Genomic DNA, 18956 nt, shown 5'->3' on the forward strand with positions numbered 1-18956 from the left:
ATAACATGCAGTTAGCATGGCTTCACCCCAATATCCTTTGGATAAACCAGAATATGATAACATGACATTCACCATTTCTTCCAACACCCTACTTTTCCTTTCTGCTATCCCATTTTGTTGTGGGGAATAGGGTGCAGTTATTTGATGTATAATACCAGTGGACTCAAAATAATTAGGATGATAGAATTCTCCCCCTCTATCACTCCTAAAACATTTAATAAAAGTTTCATGTTGGAGTTCTACTTGAGCTTTAAATTTTTTTAATTTTTCTAAAACTTCATCTTTAGAGTGCATTAAATAAACATAACAAAATCTAGTACAATCATCAATGAAAGTGACAAAATATTTTTTACCACCAATAGTAGGCCAACCATGTAAATCACATACATCAGAATGAATTAAATCTAATACTTTATAATTTCTTTCAACTCTCTTAAAAGGTTGTCTTGTAATTTTAGTTAACATGCATGTGGTACAAGAATTTAAGTTTATATCAAAATTAGGAATTAAACTTGATTTCATCATGTCTTTTAATTTACTAAAATTAACATGTCCTAGTCGCATATGCCATAAATCACAAGACTCAACAGTATAAGCAGAAATCACATTATTATTATTATTATTAACAATATTACACATGAACATATTCTCACAAAGATAATCTTTCCCCACAAACATTCCCCCTTTGGAGAGAATAAATTTATCTCCCTCAAATACAGATTTGAAACCATACTTATTAAGTAAAGGTACATAAATCAAGTTTTTCCTAACTTCAGGAACATAAAATACATCTTTAAGAGTGAGTATTTTTCCAGATGTGAATTCAATCTCTACCGATCCTTTTCCTTTGACTTGGACAGTAGAAGCCTTTCCCATGTACAAAACACTACCATCTTCTTCATTAATGGTCTTGAATAGTTCTTTATTTTTGCACACATGACGAGTAGCACCAGAGTCTATCCACCAAGAATTAACATCTTCTATCATGTTGATTTCAGAAATAACAGCAACAAGATTTTCTTTTATTGCACTTGAATTCTTATCTTTGTTCTTTTTCTTTAAGAACCTACACTCATGTTTAAAGTGTCCTGGATTTCTACAATGATAACAAGTTCCTTTCTTTTTCTTTAGGTTGTTATAACCTTTGTGGTTTTCATGAGAATTTTTGAAATCTCGTTTTCTTTTATTGGAATGTTTGCTTGAATTTCCTTCCTCCATCACATGGACCTTCTCTGGAGTAAGTATCATCTTGTCTTCGATACTCTTCTTCTAAACGAAGGTGATTACCCAATTGTTCAAGAGAAATATCCTCCTTCTTATGCTTCATGGTTCTTTTAAAATCTTTTCAAGAAGGAGGAAGTTTATCTATTGTGGAGGATACAATTATAGTTTCATCCATGTGCATATTATGTTGTTTGTAATTATTGAGAATACGTTCAATTTCATGCATTTGTTCCATAACAGACCTACCATCTATCATTTTATAATTATTAAATTGAGAAACAAGAAACTTCTTACTTGTAGCGTCCTCTTGCATGTATCTTGATTCCAATTTTTCCCATAACTCTTTTGCGGAGTTACTGCTCTGATAAATGTCGAACAACGAATCGCACATACCGTTGAGGATGTGTCCCATGCATATATAATCATCATTGTCCCACTTTTGGCTCTCTCTAGTTTCAGCAATTGTTTCATCTTCTTTTTCTTCCGGTTTTGGAATGTTAAGGACATACACCACCTTCAGTGTTGTGAGAAGAAATTTCATTTTTTTCTGCCAACGAATAAAATTCCCTCCATCGAATTTCTCTAATTTCACAAAGTCAGAAGTCATCTCTTTTATATTTATATTATTAATTCAAATAATATAATCATACAATTAATTATTATTTTGGAAATTTTCTCACAATTGTTTAGGTATCTTCTTTTTAAGAATTAAAACAAAAGCATGGCCGACTTTTGCATTGAAGGTGGTAACAATTAACTCGTTATATAACAATGATACTTTGGTACAATCCATAATCTAGGGCTTATACCTATCAAATTCCAGATATAAAGACGACATCTTGCTTGAACCATGCATAATAAAGGCAAGAAATTCTGCATGATGCATCCACATGGTGTGAAAAACGAGTTAGGTGAAACATGCATTTGGACACATTTACGAAACTTTTCCACTTCACAAAAATGTAACAAAAACCAATAGTCAATAATACAATAAACCCGAAAACTTCAAACATACTAATATTTCACCTACTTTTTAAGAGGTATTTTTTAAATAGTTATTACTATATTTACAACACACTCCATAAACCGTAACATTCTTATTTAAAAACCTGAAAAATCGATAACAAAACTCTGAATTCTCCAACCAAAAAAACCAACACCAAGGAGAATAATCAGCTGATGCGACGACACAGGGTAATCCCATCACCTACAGGGAGTTGACAAATCTCGATCCTTGAATCTTGAGCTAGATATTTGTTGAGCTCAATCACATAGCCACGTAAACGCTTAACATAGTCCATCATAGGCGCATCTGGTGGAGCCGCTACTGATCCACACCATAAGGTGTTGTCGTACCCGATTAATCCCCCAATTTTCACAAGATCAAGTACTCTCTTGTGATAGTTTAAGTAATTATCCTTATCAGCATCCACAAAAACAAAATCAAATATCCCCTTGTTATTTTCCTGCAAAATTAATTAACGAACACCAATTAAAATAATTACGTAGTAGTATAATGTTTGTTATTCCAAGTATTGTAAAACATGCAAGGATGATGAAATAATTAGAGTTGGTGAAAAAATTATGCAAACGCACGTTTTGAAGAAGTTCATCAAGAAGAGGGAGTGCCTGTCCTTCTCTAAAGTCAATCTTATTAGCAACTCCAGATTTTTCAATTATGGGTAATCCCAGCTCATAATTTTCACGACTCACGTCCAAAGCCAATACCTAATAAAATAAATCAATCATGATTTACACATTATTTCTTGCACGAAGAATTTTAGAAGAATATATTAATTTAGTTTTAGAATAATTTTTACCTTTCCATCAGAGGGAAGAGCAAGAGCAGTGGAGAGAAGAGAATAACCAGTGAACACACCAATTTCCAATGTGTTTTTTGCATTGATGAGCTTAATCAGCATGCTTAAAAGTTGTCCTTCGTCAGCAGGTGTAGCCATAAGGTTCCTGTTTTACCATATCACAAATTATTATTAATATTAATTATATTTAGATGCAGAATATAAAATTACAAAATATTTCAGTATTTTGGAGAAACAAACAACTAGTACGTTCTTACCGAGGATGTTTTTCTGTCATCTCACGAAGCTCCTTCAAACATGGGTGCTCTCTCGGAAACACACTGGTTTCAAGTATATACTGAACAACACAAGTAAAAATCCTAAACAATATTTTCACATAAATAAAATCGAATCATGAAAAACAAATAATTGAAATTTCATCATGAAATTAAAATATTTAATTGTGGAGAACGAATACCTGATAAAGTGCATCACTTTGAAGGAGACTCTTGTGAGCGAGTTCATTGTGTCCAATGGGTTTGATTTGCTCTTTCTCATCATTATTCACAGCCATCTCTCTGTGAAGTATGGAAGAAAAGTTCTCTCAATAATGAAGAATAAAAGCTCCAAAGTGGTGTCTAATTTAGATGTGATTGTAGTGGTAATGGGGTCTCGTAAACAATATCCTTTCATTTTGATATGATTAGAATATAATCTAATTTAATATATTTTTAAACATTTCCTAATACAGCTAGAAAGGTTGGGTAAGAAGTAACATATAGATAGATTCCTTTCCACTAACTCTAATAATATTATTAGCTTTGTTATTTATGAACATGGATTTGGTGAAGTCAACTATTTATGACAATTCAAGTCTTCTCTAGTAGTTCCTCAAAATTTAATGGTTAAAATTATATAGTTTGAGGTAAAAATATAATGGGAATGTTTCTCGAGTCATTATAAAAAAAAAAAGAATAATTTAAATTTAATTAATTAGTATAAAACATTTTTATTTTATTTGTTTTATTATTATTTATTAATATTTTAAATTTGAATGTTTTTGGATGCGCTTTTGTTAGAGTTAAAGTTATTTTAGTTGTAATAGTTGGTTATTGATAATTATTAGTTAGTTGATTTGTAAGGTAAGATTTTTAGTTGGTCATGATCGCTATATAAAGCGTATATATTTATCGTAATAGTTATCTTATGAATGAATCAATACAATATGTTTGAATTATCTTTTATTTTATTTTTCTTTCTTTCTTGGACTCAATCATTCTTCTCAACATGGTATCAAAGTATATTCAAGATTTGTTGGACTATCTGCTATCAAGTTTTTGTTATCCGACCATCCATTATTTATATGCACACTCCAGATGTGTTGTTATGGGCGCGAGGGGTGTGCTATGGATGAATTAGGTCAAAATTCTAATTCTAATATGGTATGTGAACCTACCTATTTGGGACACTCACCATTTTTATATGCCTACCAAACTCAGTAGTCCTAGGTGTGAAAGTTGGTTAAAAGGGAGCAAAAAAGCGCTACTTGATTCTAAAATTCGCGCACCCCTGTCACCTTATAACACGACTGTGTTGTTGACATCATTGTTCAATGTGTCCGCATTGACCATCGGCACGGTTGCGTTCGTACACTTACCTGACACACTCTTTGCTTGCTTTAAAAGGAAAAATAAGAGAAGAAAAAAGGGCTCGACTACCAAGGGAGAAAAGTGACGTATTTGAGCAATTTTGGAGTTTTTAAAGGCCATTGAAGCCATTTGAGAGCATTTTCTTCGGTGATTCTTCATGATCTTCGAATCTACACTTTTGGTATTGGATTATGAAATTCTAGTTATCAGACTTAGGATGTCACACTGGTTGTTATGACATCCAATTCTGCACTGACAGGGATTATGCAGAACTTAACAGTAAGTGCAGTAAATAACACAAGTAATTGTTCACCCAGTTCAGTCCAACATGACCTACGTCTGGGGGCTACCAAGCCAGGGAGGAAATCCACTATTAGTAGTATCAATTCAAAGCTAAACTCACCCGTTTACAACTTATCACTTAATCCCTACCCAATGCAATTTCAATCTTAACCTAAGATCAGAGTTCCTACTCACTCCCCCTCAATCACCTTAGTGATTACTATCTTTAAACAATATTAAAGACAAGTTGAAGTCACACTTCAAACAACTCTTGATTGTGCTTCACAGCTTTAATCAAGATACACAGCACTCACGCTTAAAAGCTTTGAGTGACACAACACTTACAACTCAATGAACACCCTATGCCAAAGCTATCATCTACTTGATAGTGACTTGGCTTACAAGATACGTCTAATACAAGACTCACAAAAATACAGCAGTGAAGTATGATGGACACACTTAATCTTCACGCCTCAAAATCCCTGAAACTGAATGAAGGAACGCCTTCCTTTTATATTGCAGTATCCTGGGCTTTTGCACCTGTATTCTCCTGAATTTAAGGTCACACAAGTTTCCATAAATTCAACATTTAGGTTACTAACAAATAGGCTATTTGTTAGGTTCATTGAATGTAGATTGGTTGTTGATTTCCTGGTTTTTCTCTAAGCTGTTGACTTCCTGAAGAATAGCCTGAGAAAAAGCTGAAACAGAAAACTGAACAACCTACAATGTAGCATATGCTGTCAGGCATGAATGTCACGACATTCAGCTTGACATCAAGGTTCATATGCTGAGTCTGTTTTTCCAGAAAACAGACTGTACAATTTTGCTGACCTGTACATGATCAAAATGACCATACTACAGTGAAAGCTTACATTAATAAATGTCAAAGTGTCTAACTTAACATTTACACAATTGGCCTTAAGTTAGTTCTGTTGTTCTTTTTGAAGAACAAACTAAGTTACATGCTGAAGTATAGCAGAACACCATTCTGTCTAATCTTCAGCAGCTGCTGTCAATGATGAAAGTTATAACATCCAGTTTGACTTTCAGTCAGTAGGCCTTATGCCAGGTCTGGTCTTTCCTTGATAACCAGACTGGAAATAAATACTAAGTTCTAACAGAACTCCTGCTGTCCTTAGTATCTGTTGACAGGTATGAATGTCACAGCATCCAGTTTGACATTCAATAAAACCTGTGTTAGCTAGTCCTGCAGTAACTACAATGTAGTCATATCTACATGTCATGACATCAGTCAAGACATTAGTAACCATCTAGTGTTTTACCATATAATGCAGCCAATTAAGCACCTACAAACTCCCCCTTTGGCAAATTTTTGGCTAAAACACTTTGATCCCCATAACAGAGTTCATGGCAGCGGAATCACACACCTAGCAGGAAATATTACTAGCTAATACACTCAGAGTGGCAGCACACTCACACACATACAGAAGTTAAAAAAAACTTCACACAGCAGCACACACAGGGGAGAGAAGTTAAATAAAAATTTCACACACACATAGCAGCATACAAACAGAAGCTAAATGCACCCTTCATCACACATAAGCTGCAGTAGAGGAAAACTTCAATCTGTCAGAATGAGAACCTGTTTTAACAAATTTAACAAAGTAAACTTTTGTAAACTTTTGTTGTCTTGGGGTATCACTTGTCACTCCCCCTTTTTGTCAAAAATGTTGCCAAAGCAACACATTAAGCTACAGATCCACAAATAGTAATGACAGAAAACACAGAAAGACAGGTATTTAATCCTCAGCCTCATCATCAGCCTCCTCTTCAGAGCTGGCCTCCTCCTCCTCCTCAGAGATTTGCTTATCAGCTCCATCCGTGTCCTCAGCAGAAGTCTCCAATTGCAAGATGAGCTTTTCCAGAGCATGCTTTCTAGCTTCCAGTTCTTTGCAAGTCTCTTTGAGAACTGCAATAACATCAGCTTTGTCTGGTTGGTTGCCAGCTTTGGATGATTCTCCTGATGTCAAGACAATGTCAGGGACATGCTTGCCCAGGAACAGTTTGTAGCTGAAAGCCAATGGACTCTCTCTTCTCTTCACAAAGTCATTATCTGTCAGGATATGTGGAAATTGATTCAGCACAATTCCACATATGAGAGATGGAAAGGCAATGGGTCCCTTCACACTAAAGCTCCCAGCATGTTTCATTGTCTGATCAAAGATGTAAGTGCCATAGTCCACCGTTGTCTTGGTTCCCACTGCATAGATGAACTTCCCTAATGCCACAGACACAGTTGACTTGTGATTAGTGGGTACCCAGTTGGCTGCTCCAACTTTGTGAAGTATTGCATACTTAACACTTAGTTGGCTGGCTACCAGCTTCCCTTTGAGAGGCCATTTCTGTACTTACTTTGTTGTGATGACTTGACAGATAGTGTTGTCAGTCACTTCAAGTTCTGGCTGCACTTCATTTGGTCTTCCCAAATACAGATTTATCACTGAAGGGGAGAAAGTCACGCACTTGACACGCACATAGACCTTTCTAAATTCTCTGGATTTCCCATCAGCACACTCCTCAGACAGATTAACAATGAACTCCTTCACTAAGGTCTCATAGCTTTTAGGGAGTTTACTCACAGTTCTCATCAGTCCTGCTTCTTTGATGAGATCCACAATTTCTTTACACTCCAATGCATTCTGGGCCAGTTCTCTCTCCAATGCCAGCCTCTTGTGGTATACATACTTCCACATGTTGACACTGGAGGCAAAGTGGAAGGACACATTGTCAATGGGAACATCTGGGACACTGGTTGCCAGCCTGCTGGAAGAAGGCTTCTTCCTGGACATGGATGTTGTGACATCACATGGGACATCAGATTCAGACTCAACCACCACAGCCTTGGTCTTCAACTTCTTAGGCACCTCTTTGCTCCAAGCTTTTGTAGGTCCATAACCTTTCCTCTTGTGTGCACTCTCTGACTCTGGTTGCTTGTGAGGATTTGTTTCACCAACTTCCTTGGAGGGGAACTTCTGCTCCACAGTCTTATTTTCCCTTCTAGACCTAACTCTCTTGGCTATCCTAGGGACAACTGAAGCCAGAAGTTCATTGTCCGAGAGCTCTTCCACGTTAATCGTTTCAGTTCTAGGGTTGTCCTCAACACTTTGAGTAACATTGGCCTTCTCACCTCTCACTTTGCCTGAGGGTTTGTCAATCTTTGACCCCTCATGAGCATCCGGTTGCTCAACATTATCAGTGACATTTTTCCTCAACACTACTGCTTTATCTTGACATGCAGCACTATCAGGAATGATTGTGTTCAAGGGAACAGAAACCCCAGGAACATTTCGATTACCAGATAGTATCTGAGTGACGATAGTTGCAATGGAGTTATGTACATACCTTGACCCTTCCCTTGTGTGTTCATCAAGAGCGATTTCTGATGAAAACCCGGTGACCGTTTCCTTAGGTCTTCTTGCATGGGACGAAGTTGCTGCGTCAACAACTGAATCCTCCCGGGTAGGATGGTAAGACTCGGTGCTGAGAGAATCAGACATGGTGGTGTAGGAGGAGGTATCGGATTGACGAGCCATGCTGAAAATCTTGGAGGGAAGATGAACCGTTTCTTTGGACGAGGGTTTGCACGAGTGGAGAATGAAGCGACTGAATATGAAACGCTTTATGCAAGAGTAAGGTCTATTATATTTTGACCACTCAGAGCTCACTATTAGTTGTTTAATAATTTGACTTATTAAACAATAGCTAACTAACTTCATTAGTTGCTATAACTTTTCAGACGCACGCATTCCCTTTTTGCCCTTACTAGTCTCACACTTAGTAATGTACAATGTCATGACATTCCGGGTGACATTGTACTCCGTCTGCATCAGGTTCCTCCATACTGGAGATGACCACTTGCTACCACAAGCTAGGTACTGAGTTTCTGCAGACGTCAATAATACACACCTCTGTCTGTCCCTTGCTATCATATTAGTAGCATGATGACCAATGGGAATCAAGGGCTCATTACTTTTGATCGGACACTTTCCACAGTCTGTCCTTTTACCTAAAGACAGATATGAGACTCTTCTCATCGCTCCCTTGGAACTGCTCTTCTTCACTCCTTTTACCTGAAGGGGATCAAGTCTTCCATGTCCCAGCTTCCCTTCCTGATCTCCCTTGGCCAAAGGACATTTGGGAAGGTTGAGATAGTCTTTAGATTTCCATAAATAGCAATTATCTTTGGATCTATCTCCTCTCATCACTTCTTGATTGCACCCATTCAACACCACACATCCTCCCTTGGTAAATTCCACCTTGTATCCTTGGTCACACAGTTGGCTGATGCTTATGAGGTTCACAGTTAGTCCTTTTACTAACAATACATCACTCAATTTTGGAGTTTCTGGACAGTCCAGCTTCCCAACACCCATGACTTCTCTTTTAGTTCCATCCCCCAATGTCACAAACTTGGTGTTAGCAGGATGTAGATTCACCACTAGGTTGTTCATCCCAGTCATATGCCTTGAGCAGCCACTATCAAGGTACAAATGTTGTCTGATATGTCCCCTTGAAGAAGTGTGAGAAAGGTTAGCAACACACTGTTGATTCTCAGGCGAGAAGTGAATCTTAGATGCCAGCTGCTTAGGATTGACCTGAGGTGTCTGCTTAGTCGCCCATGTTTGTTTCTTGATGGGGACATTATGCATACACACTTATTTCTTAGGCCTACCTTGAGGGGTCTGGTTTGGGTAACCATGCAGCCTATAGCAGAATGGTTTTATGTGACCAAATCTACCACAGTAATGACATTTCCATCTCTTGAATTTCTTCTTCTGATGATTGTTCATTCTGGTTCCTCGATGTTGTGACTTTGGATGTGACTTCCCTTTGGGTTTCTGAACTTTAGCCTTTGGGCGTTTGCGTTCAACTGAGGATCTTTTCCCAAAGCCTAAACCAGATGTGGTTCCAGACTTCTGTCCTGTCTTCAGGATCTCTTCCAAGGTGTCAGATCCTTTATTCAACATTTTGATGGATTTGGTCATTTGGTCTAGCTTAGAGATCAGCGAAGAAATCTCACCCTTCAGACCCTCTATGACTTTCAGCTGCTCTAGTTTCTCAGCTTCTAGCTCTTTGATGAGTTTCTTATGCTTTTCTCCTTGGATGCAAACTTCTGCACTTTTAACACATAATTCTTTATATGAGACAGCAAGTTCATCCAAGGTGAGCTCATCTCCACTAGAGTTATCCTCAGAGGCACACACACTGGTCAGAGCAGTGACATGTTTGGTCGATTCTCCTTCAGATTCACTCTCAGTGTCTTCTTTTGACCAGGTGACAGATAGCCCTTTCCTTTGCCTCATGGGAAAGGTAGGGCAGTCATCCTTAATATGACCATATCCTTCACATCCATGGCATTGGATTCCCTTGCCTTGGGTGACCTTTTCTTCAGAAGTTGATCTTTTATTTATGTCAGACGGGATGTTCTTGACATTAGGTCTACCCTGTTGATCAAATTTCTTTATGAGCTTGTTGAACTGTCTCCCAAGCATGGCTAAGGCTTCTGATATACTTTCCTTACCTCCAGTATATCCTGCTTCTGACTCCTATTCAGCATTAGATACAAAGGCTATGCTTATGTTCTTCTTCTCAGCATACTCACCCAAGCCCATTTCAAAGTTTTGGAGGGAACCAATGAGTTCATCCACCTTCATGTTGCAGATGTCCTGCGCCTCCTCTATGGCTGTGACCTTCATAGCAAATCTCTTAGGCAAGGACCTGAGAATCTTTCTTACAAGTTTCTCTTCAGCCATTTTCTCACCTAGTCCACTAGAGGTGTTTGCAATTTCAAGAATATTCATGTGAAAGTCATGAATAGTCTCATCCTCTTTCATCCTCAGATTTTCAAACTTGGTGGTCAGCATCTGAAGTTTGGACATCTTCACCTTGGAAGTACCTTCATGAGTTACCTTGAGGGTATCCCAAACTTCCTTAGCTAGTTCACAGTGGTGTACCAGCCTGAAGATGTTCATGCTGATTCCATGGAACAATGCATTCAAGGCCTTGGAATTTCCAAGAGCTAATGCCTCTTGCTCCTTGTCCCACTCTTCTTCAGGAATCTGCACACTGACTCCATCTTCACCTGTCCTCATTGGATGTTCCCATCCTTTGTTGACAGCTCTCCAGACTTTGCTGTCTAGAGACCTTAAGAAGGCTATCATACGAGGCTTCCAGTCATCATAATTAGAGCCATCCAACATGGGTGGTCTGTTTGAGTGTCCTAAATCCTTGTCCATGGTACTAGAAAGTAACTTCCCTAGATCTCACCCAGAAATTCACAGGCAAGGTGCCTGCTCTGATGCCAATTCAAATTCTAGTTATCAGACTTAGGATGTCACACTGGTTGTTATGACATCCAATTCTGCACTGACAGGGATTATGCAGAACTTAACAGTAAGTGCAGTAAATAACACAAGTAATTGTTCACCCAATTCAGTCCAACATGACCTACGTCTGGGGGCTACCAAGCCAGGGAGGAAATCCACTATTAGTAGTATCAATTCAAAGCTAAACTCACCCGTTTACAACTTATCACTTAATCCCTACCCAATGCAATTTCAATCTTAACCTAAGATCAGAGTTCCTACTCACTCCCCCTCAATCACCTTAGTGATTACTATCTTTAAACAATATTAAAGACAAGTTGAAGTCACACTTCAAACAACTCTTGATTGTGCTTCACAGCTTTAATCAAGATACACAGCACTCACGCTTAAAAGCTTTGAGTGACACAACACTTACAACTCAATGAACACCCTATGCCAAAGCTATCATCTACTTGATAATGACTTGGCTTACAAGATACGTCTAATACAAGACTCACAAAAATACAGCAGTGAAGTATGATGGACACACTTAATCTTCACGCCTCAAAATCTCTGAAACTGAATGAAGGAACGCCTTCCTTTTATATTGCAGTATCCTGGGCTTTTGCACCTGTATTCTCCTGAATTTAAGGTCACACAAGTTTCCATAAATTCAACATTTAGGTTACTAACAAATAGGCTATTTGTTAGGTTCATTGAATGTAGATTGGTTGTTGATTTCCTGGTTTTTCTCTAAGCTGTTGACTTCCTGAAGAATAGCCTGAGAAAAAGCTGAAACAGAAAACTGAACAACCTACAATGTAGCATATGCTGTCAGGCATGAATGTCACGACATTCAGCTTGACATCAAGGTTCATATGCTGAGTCTGTTTTTCCAGAAAACAGACTGTACAATTTTGCTGACCTGTACATGATCAAAATGACCATACTACAGTGAAAGCTTACATTAATAAATGTCAAAGTGTCCAACTTAACATTTACACAATTGGCCTTAAGTTAGTTCTGTTGTTCTTTTTGAAGAACAAACTAAGTTACATGCTGAAGTATAGCAGAACACCACTCTGTCTAATCTTCAGCAGCTGCTGTCAATGATGAAAGTCATAACATCCAGTTTGACTTTCAGTCAGTAGGCCTTATGCCAGGTCTGGTCTTTCCTTGATAACCAGACTGGAAATAAATACTAAGTTCTAACAGAACTCCTGCTGTCCTTAGTATCTGTTGACAGGTATGAATGTCACAGCATCCAGTTTGACATTCAATAAAACCTGTGTTAGCTAGTCCTGCAGTAACTACAATGTAGTCATATCTACATGTCATGACATCAGTCAAGACATTAGTAACCATCTAGTGTTTTACCATATAATGCAGCCAATTAAGCACCTACAGATTATTTCAAAATGAGTAGCTAAATTCCTATTAATTGGTACTTAATAATTTCTATTAAATTATTTTCAAAATTTGTTTGCTTTGGTTACGTTTTTTTTGTTTGTAGTGTAGTTTTGAATTTTCAGCTTTTACATATTATTCATTTTGTTAGTACAATGTTGCTACAATATTGTTATTTGTGTTTGTGTGAGGTTTGGATCCGAAGCTTCTCACGTGGGATTGTGAAATCAACGAGAACCGCTCGTGCAAGCAAAATATGGAAATTCCACCACACTAGACATGAGGGATTACTGTAGAAGAACCGATACTAGTCAGATATCACGGGGATTTCCAACTGGCGAATCCTGTGACATTCGACATTAAAAGCTCAATACTGTCATGATTAAGAGACAAACAGTTTGATGGTCATACCATCATACATCCTTGGGACCATATGATTAGGTTTTTCAAAACATGCTTAATGTTCAACCTAGATAAGGCCACATCTGATAAGGTAAAACTACAGTTGTTCGGTTTCTCTCTAACTGGAAAGGCAAAATAATGGTTGTAATATACACCAAGTGGTAGTATTCAAACTTGGAAGGAGTTAGAAGACAAATTCCTGAAGAGATATTATTCAAATGAGAAGTTTGTGGAGAGAAGAATTGAAATTACGAGTTTTATTCAGGAAGAATATGAGTCACTATTAGAGGAAATCATGCAAACGTGGGTCGCGATCCTAAAGTAGAGAACGAGGAAGTTCAACATGTAAAATTTTAGCCAAACAATCCTTGCACACCGAGTTAGAGAGACCAACAATGCTTTTAGGTGGGTAATAACCCTATTTCCAAAGACAGTCAAAGAAGATCACCTCTAGAAAAAGCACTAACAAATTTCATGCAATCCACATCAAGTTTTGATGAAATTATTAAGAGCAAGAGAGAGATGAACCAAATCTAGATCACCATAAACCAAAGTACTACAACATCAATCAAAAGTTTATAGATGCAACTGGGTCAGCTGTCTCACAAAATGGCAGTCTATAGTGGGTCAAGTGGGGTTGAAAGTGGTAATATTATAGTTTTCCAAGAGAGTGAAACCTTGCAAAATCTTGAATTAAGAACCGTGTTTTACCAGTAATTCCTAATGTAGTGGGGAGAAAAATAATTCTAACAAATGAAAGAAAGAGGTGGTAGTAGAGAAAAAAGTTGAAAAAGAGTCAGAAGTGGAGAAAACATCTGAGGGAGAAAAAATGAGGAGTCTATAGAAGAGGATGTGAAAGGGTACACTCTTGATCAGTTTATAGACAAAGACACGCCATGGAGGAGGACTCAAAAAAATCCTGAATGATCCTAATCTAAAAATTGCATACTACATTAAACCATCCTACCCGTTTTTAAAGAAGAAGCAAAAGCTAGAGCTTGAAATAGAGAAGTATAACAAATTCATGGAAATGTTGATTAAGACACAAGGCAAACAAAGTTCAAGGGATGAATCAAGTCATTATCAAGATCAATCATCCATTTTGGTGGATTATGGTTTTCACCTTATCAACACCCAAGTTCCATTGATGTTGACAAGAGTTAATTGGATCAACCAAGAATCAAAGGTTTGTTGCAAGTCACGAGCATGGAGTCTGGGTAAGAACCATCCGAAAGGAGTGAACTAAGGATAAAAACATGTAGATCATGTTCTAAAAAGTTCCCATAGTCTTAATTCCATCTATCGGATATTACAGGTTAAGATGGCTGACTCATCGACCCATAATATTCTCAAGAGAAACTCGTCTGAGTGTAGTATCGTGTAACAACTGTTATCAAGTCTACACTTGAACAACCTCCACACTACGTCCTAAATAGGCCAAGAGGGGGTAAATGTTCTACGGTCCTCAACTTCTCAGACCCAAATTAGAAATAGTAATGCCTAACCACAAATACTTGTATGACATTTCCAAATCCAAAAGAGTCTCCACTAGCAGATGGGTCTCAAGCCAACTTGTTAAGGGCTACTCCACACAAGTCGAACATGACTATATCATCCTCCTATCTTAATTGCACTCAAGTTCGGGTTATAACTTATCTCACCACTCAGAGATCACCAAGCACAACAAGAAGATTATATCACACATACATATATACAAACATCACATATATACAAATATACACACATAAAAAGTAGGCTAAACCCACTGGAGACTACTCCCCAACAGAGTCGCCACTTAATTTTTGTAGCGGTAAATTCATGATCATCAAGATATGGATAAGCTAGATATCAAATAACAAGAGTCGACACCGCGCTTTTATTGTTTCCAAGGGAAAAGGGAAAAAGTACGAACAAAACCCAAAAAGTAAGAAGTTTTCAAATCAAAACTAATAAAATGTTAGAGATTACAGGTAAGGGGGTTGGTTACACAGAGGGAAGGTGTTAGCACCCAAAGTGTCCTAGGTACTCCAAGGGAGCCCTTTTTATGTGCATATGTACTTGGTATAAAGTGATGTTTACAAACAAATAAAATGGGGGGATGAGAAAAGAATTCATTAATTATATTTTTGTGTTTGACAAGACCTTCAAACTTGTGCCTACGTACCAACATAAAAATGAGGGATCAAAACCTCGTAGTTTGTGATACAAATTTCAAAGTGGATGCATTGCTTTTAACAAAAATTAAGTTTGAAAGGCACAAAGGCCTAAAAATGGTTTGAATGAGTTAGTTCTTTTTGGATTTTTGAAAGTTTAAGTCAAGTATAGTTAAGTCTATTTACAATTTTGATTTAAGAAAATAAGATTGAAAATGCAATGTCATAAGGCCAAAGTTTCTATCTTTTTGCAAAAGTGGTCAAAGTTTAGAACAAAATAAGTTCAATCAAAGAAGGTTTTGAAAAAAAGAGGGAGAGATTTTGAAATTAAAGAAGTTGGGAGAAGATGAAGAGATTATCCTATGTACAAAATTAAAAGTTTAGAGTTGAAAAGATCTGACCAAATAGGTAGCAATCCAATAGACAAGAATGTCAATAGAAACCCAGAATTCCCTTGGACTTTTAGAATCAAGCAACATACAAATGCACAATTATATTATCTTGAAGAGCAGGGCATCAAATAAAGATGGCCACATCCAAGATTATCCATTCCATGATCTTCCTCAAAGTAGCTCATGTAACAGATGAATTTCACAAGTCACAAGTTCAAAATAACAGCTTCACAATGATTGTGTTGCAGATGAACTTAGAGAGATCTTGAATGATGTATCAGATAAAGTTTCAAATTGCAAGCACTTGGTTTCTCAATAAGTTGGCATTGGCCAAGTCCTTTAGCACAGGAATGTTACCTAAGTTCTAAGTCCATTTGTCCAAGATCAAGCCGACAGTCCACACAAAAGTCTTTTAGGGTTTTTGTTGTTATTATGTACATTAATGGTCAAAGACCATACAAACAAATAAAGTATATACAGACAAAATATATCACACAATATGGTCCAAGTGGACAAAATGAAAATTGCATTAACATAAACAATTAGAATGATATGAATAATGGCAAATGTATAAAAGCTAGAATTAAATGACATTAAAGTAAATGGCTTGAAATTAAAAGTTAGTAGTTAATAGGTTAGAAGTTAGTATTATTTTTCTTTTGCTTTTCATTCTTAGACATTCTTTGGAGAACACTCAACCCACTTATCACAAGCATGGATCCTTGAACTAAGACATCTTCCAAAGGAAGGAAAAAATGCCAAGTTTCCACACAATACCATGAAAGAGGAGAGACTTACAATCTCACTAACTAGAATGTTATGCCTTTTATGTCACAAATTTAGCGCTATGTTAAGGAATCGTAATTGGACTTATGTAGAAGTCACAACTATTTGAGGTCGGCCAATAGAATTTTGGTGTTAATGCATGTTAGAGACATAGTATTATGAACTATGCTCATGAAATATACCACACACAAAAAGAATATGCAAAAGGTGTGGCTTAATCTCATCCATACTCACTACTAGAATATGTCATTTTAGCCTCTTAGTTTAGAGTCGGCCACCGACGCGGACACTATTAGTGTCGGCTAAGCCTACGTTAACGGACTCTATTTAGGTACATTTTTTAAGACTGATTATTTTTTTATTAGTGTCGGCATATCCGACTCTACTTGTTCTGTTATCTTTAAATAATATTTAATTAATTTATTTAGATTCGGTGCGACAGATTCTATTTAGTAGCATTATTTTTTAATTACTATTTATTTACTTAGATTCCGCTTAGCCGACTCTATTCTTATAACATGTACATTTTTTATTGATTTATCTATAATATATATATATATATATATATATATATATATATATATATATATATATATATATATATATATATATTAGTTTTAACTATTTTATTTAATATTTAGAGTCCGCTTGGCGGACTCTATGGAATTTTCTATTTCGGACAAAAAATTACACAACAACTTATTTCCCTCTTTCCTTTTCCATCGTCATATTTCACTCTCCCTCCCTTTCATTTCACAAAACCAAAACATTTTCATCTCAAGTTATTTCCATGGAGTTTTGGTTCGTCAATCCCTAACTCGTGAATCCCTTTTTCCGTTAATCACTTGTTTTCCCTAATTCGTGAACCGATTCGTGAATCCCTAATTCGTGAATCCCTTTAATGAGTATGAGATAGTCATACGTTTTACGTTTTCTGAATGTAGGTTTTCAAGAACTATCAGCTTTGTGGATGCAGGAAACAACTTTTCTTTGCAAGTTTATTATTGTTTCCAAATATGTTTAAAGTCTCCTTTAAGTATGAAACTACAAAAATCAAATTATTTGCTAATGGGTTTTCTGAATGTAGGTTTTCAAGAATGCTCATCTTACTTAGTGGAGGCAATAAGCAGTTGTTGAATGCAAGTTAATTTGGAACCGAAGCACTATATCATCCGGGATTTTGCAAAGACAACTATTTCTCAAGGTTAGTCATCCCTATGTTAATTTGGAACCAAACTGAACAGTTAGTGTTTGCATCAGTTAGTATTTCTCAAGGTTGGGGTTATAATTTATTTTGAAGGAAATGTTTTTTCTGGACTCAAATTTAGTTACTGTTTGCATAAGTAGTGAAATATGTGTTTGTGAAAGCTGTATAGTTTCTATGATACTCCTGTTATGAACATATGTGTGGTGTTAAATGTGATTTTGATTGCTCTGCTATATAGTTTCTACCTGTGTTTGTGAAAGCTGTATAGTTTCTACTTGTATCTTATAAGCATCACTTATTTTAAACTTTTGTGAAGGAAACTCTTACATCTCAACAATCGTCTTAATCTAAATGGCAATTATATGTTCTATCAAGATTATAAAAATGTGTTGCATCCGACTGGTTAAGTTTCAAATAGTTTTGTATCAGATCCGTTAAGTTTCTTGCTAATTTAACTTAGCCATTTTACCTGAATAGCGATGAGTAGGATTAGGAGAAAGGAGCAATAGTGAAAAGAAATCAAAACTGCAGGAAAGTAAAGCATATTTCAATTCACTACATCATTCTTGAACTTCCATTAGAATCTCTTGTTTCCTACTGCTAAGATTCTATTCCTAGGCATATTAAACAGTGCATATATATATATATATATATATATATATATATATATATATATATATATATATATATATATATATATATACAATCACGTACGACCAATCAACCAATAAATGAATTATTTTGTACATAATTTCAACTAATTGTAGATTGGGTGTTACAGGTCTGAATTCAAGATAACCATGTCCTGAAATTTATACACCCAAGGCCATAGTTGCTGAAACTTATAATCTAATCCAAAACCTCTTCAGGGAGTTTTAAGAGGTTCTTTCCTACATCAACAAGATTAACTCTAGCTGCAAAATTGGTAGTTAGTTCTAAAATAATGTACTCTTAAAAATGAACTCTTAAAAATGTCTCTTTATATGTTTCCTTGACTATAAAAAATGTATACAATATCATTATATTTGTGCATAAGTGGAGAGTGAGCAAGCATAATGATTTTTAATTATGTGCATGTTTAAAATAATGTGCATTAGAAACATAATGATTTTTTTTAATTATGTGCATGTTTAAAATAATAAAGTTTTAATAGCACTAAGCAAGCATAGTAATATATTTTCGACAGTATTGTCTCTAGTCCAAATGAGGTAGCATATGCTCCATTTCAAAAACAAATTTCAGAACATATTTATTATATATGGTTCTTCCTTGTAGTTGTAGGATAATTATATCAGCCATTCATTTTTGTCTAATATATGTTTTAAT

General features: G+C 36.3%; 1 protein-coding gene across 1 annotated transcript; it reads right to left on the minus strand.

Annotated features, from left to right (window-relative positions):
• Positions 1-2157: 2157 nt before the first annotated feature.
• LOC127074442 (caffeoyl-CoA O-methyltransferase 5) lies at positions 2158-3717 on the minus strand. The gene is made up of 5 exons (XM_051015767.1): positions 3502-3717; positions 3302-3381; positions 3045-3189; positions 2821-2952; positions 2158-2690 (listed from the first exon to the last, which is right to left on the minus strand). Exons 1-5 carry the CDS (start codon positions 3595-3597, stop codon positions 2397-2399), a joined length of 747 nt encoding a protein of 248 aa, XP_050871724.1. The 5' UTR covers positions 3598-3717; the 3' UTR covers positions 2158-2396.
• Between the last annotated feature and the right edge of the window lie 15239 nt (positions 3718-18956).

The sequence above is a fragment of the Lathyrus oleraceus genome, chromosome 4, assembly GCF_024323335.1.
Source record: "Lathyrus oleraceus cultivar Zhongwan6 chromosome 4, CAAS_Psat_ZW6_1.0, whole genome shotgun sequence".
In the NCBI taxonomy this organism is placed as follows: domain Eukaryota; kingdom Viridiplantae; phylum Streptophyta; class Magnoliopsida; order Fabales; family Fabaceae; genus Lathyrus; species Lathyrus oleraceus.

What these genes read in the sequence shown, in the direction of transcription:
- LOC127074442 (XM_051015767.1), bottom strand. Translation starts at nt 3,597, where the DNA reads ATGGCTGTGAATAATGATGAGAAAGAGCAAATCAAACCCATTGGACAC. An exon ending in ATGACAGAAAAACATCCTCG is followed by an intron (nt 3,190 to 3,301) that starts GTAAGAACGTAC and finishes ATGGTAAAACAG; the next exon opens with GAACCTTATGGCTACACCTG. An exon ending in CTCTTCCCTCTGATGGAAAG is followed by an intron (nt 2,953 to 3,044) that starts GTAAAAATTATT and finishes TTATTTTATTAG; the next exon opens with GTATTGGCTTTGGACGTGAG.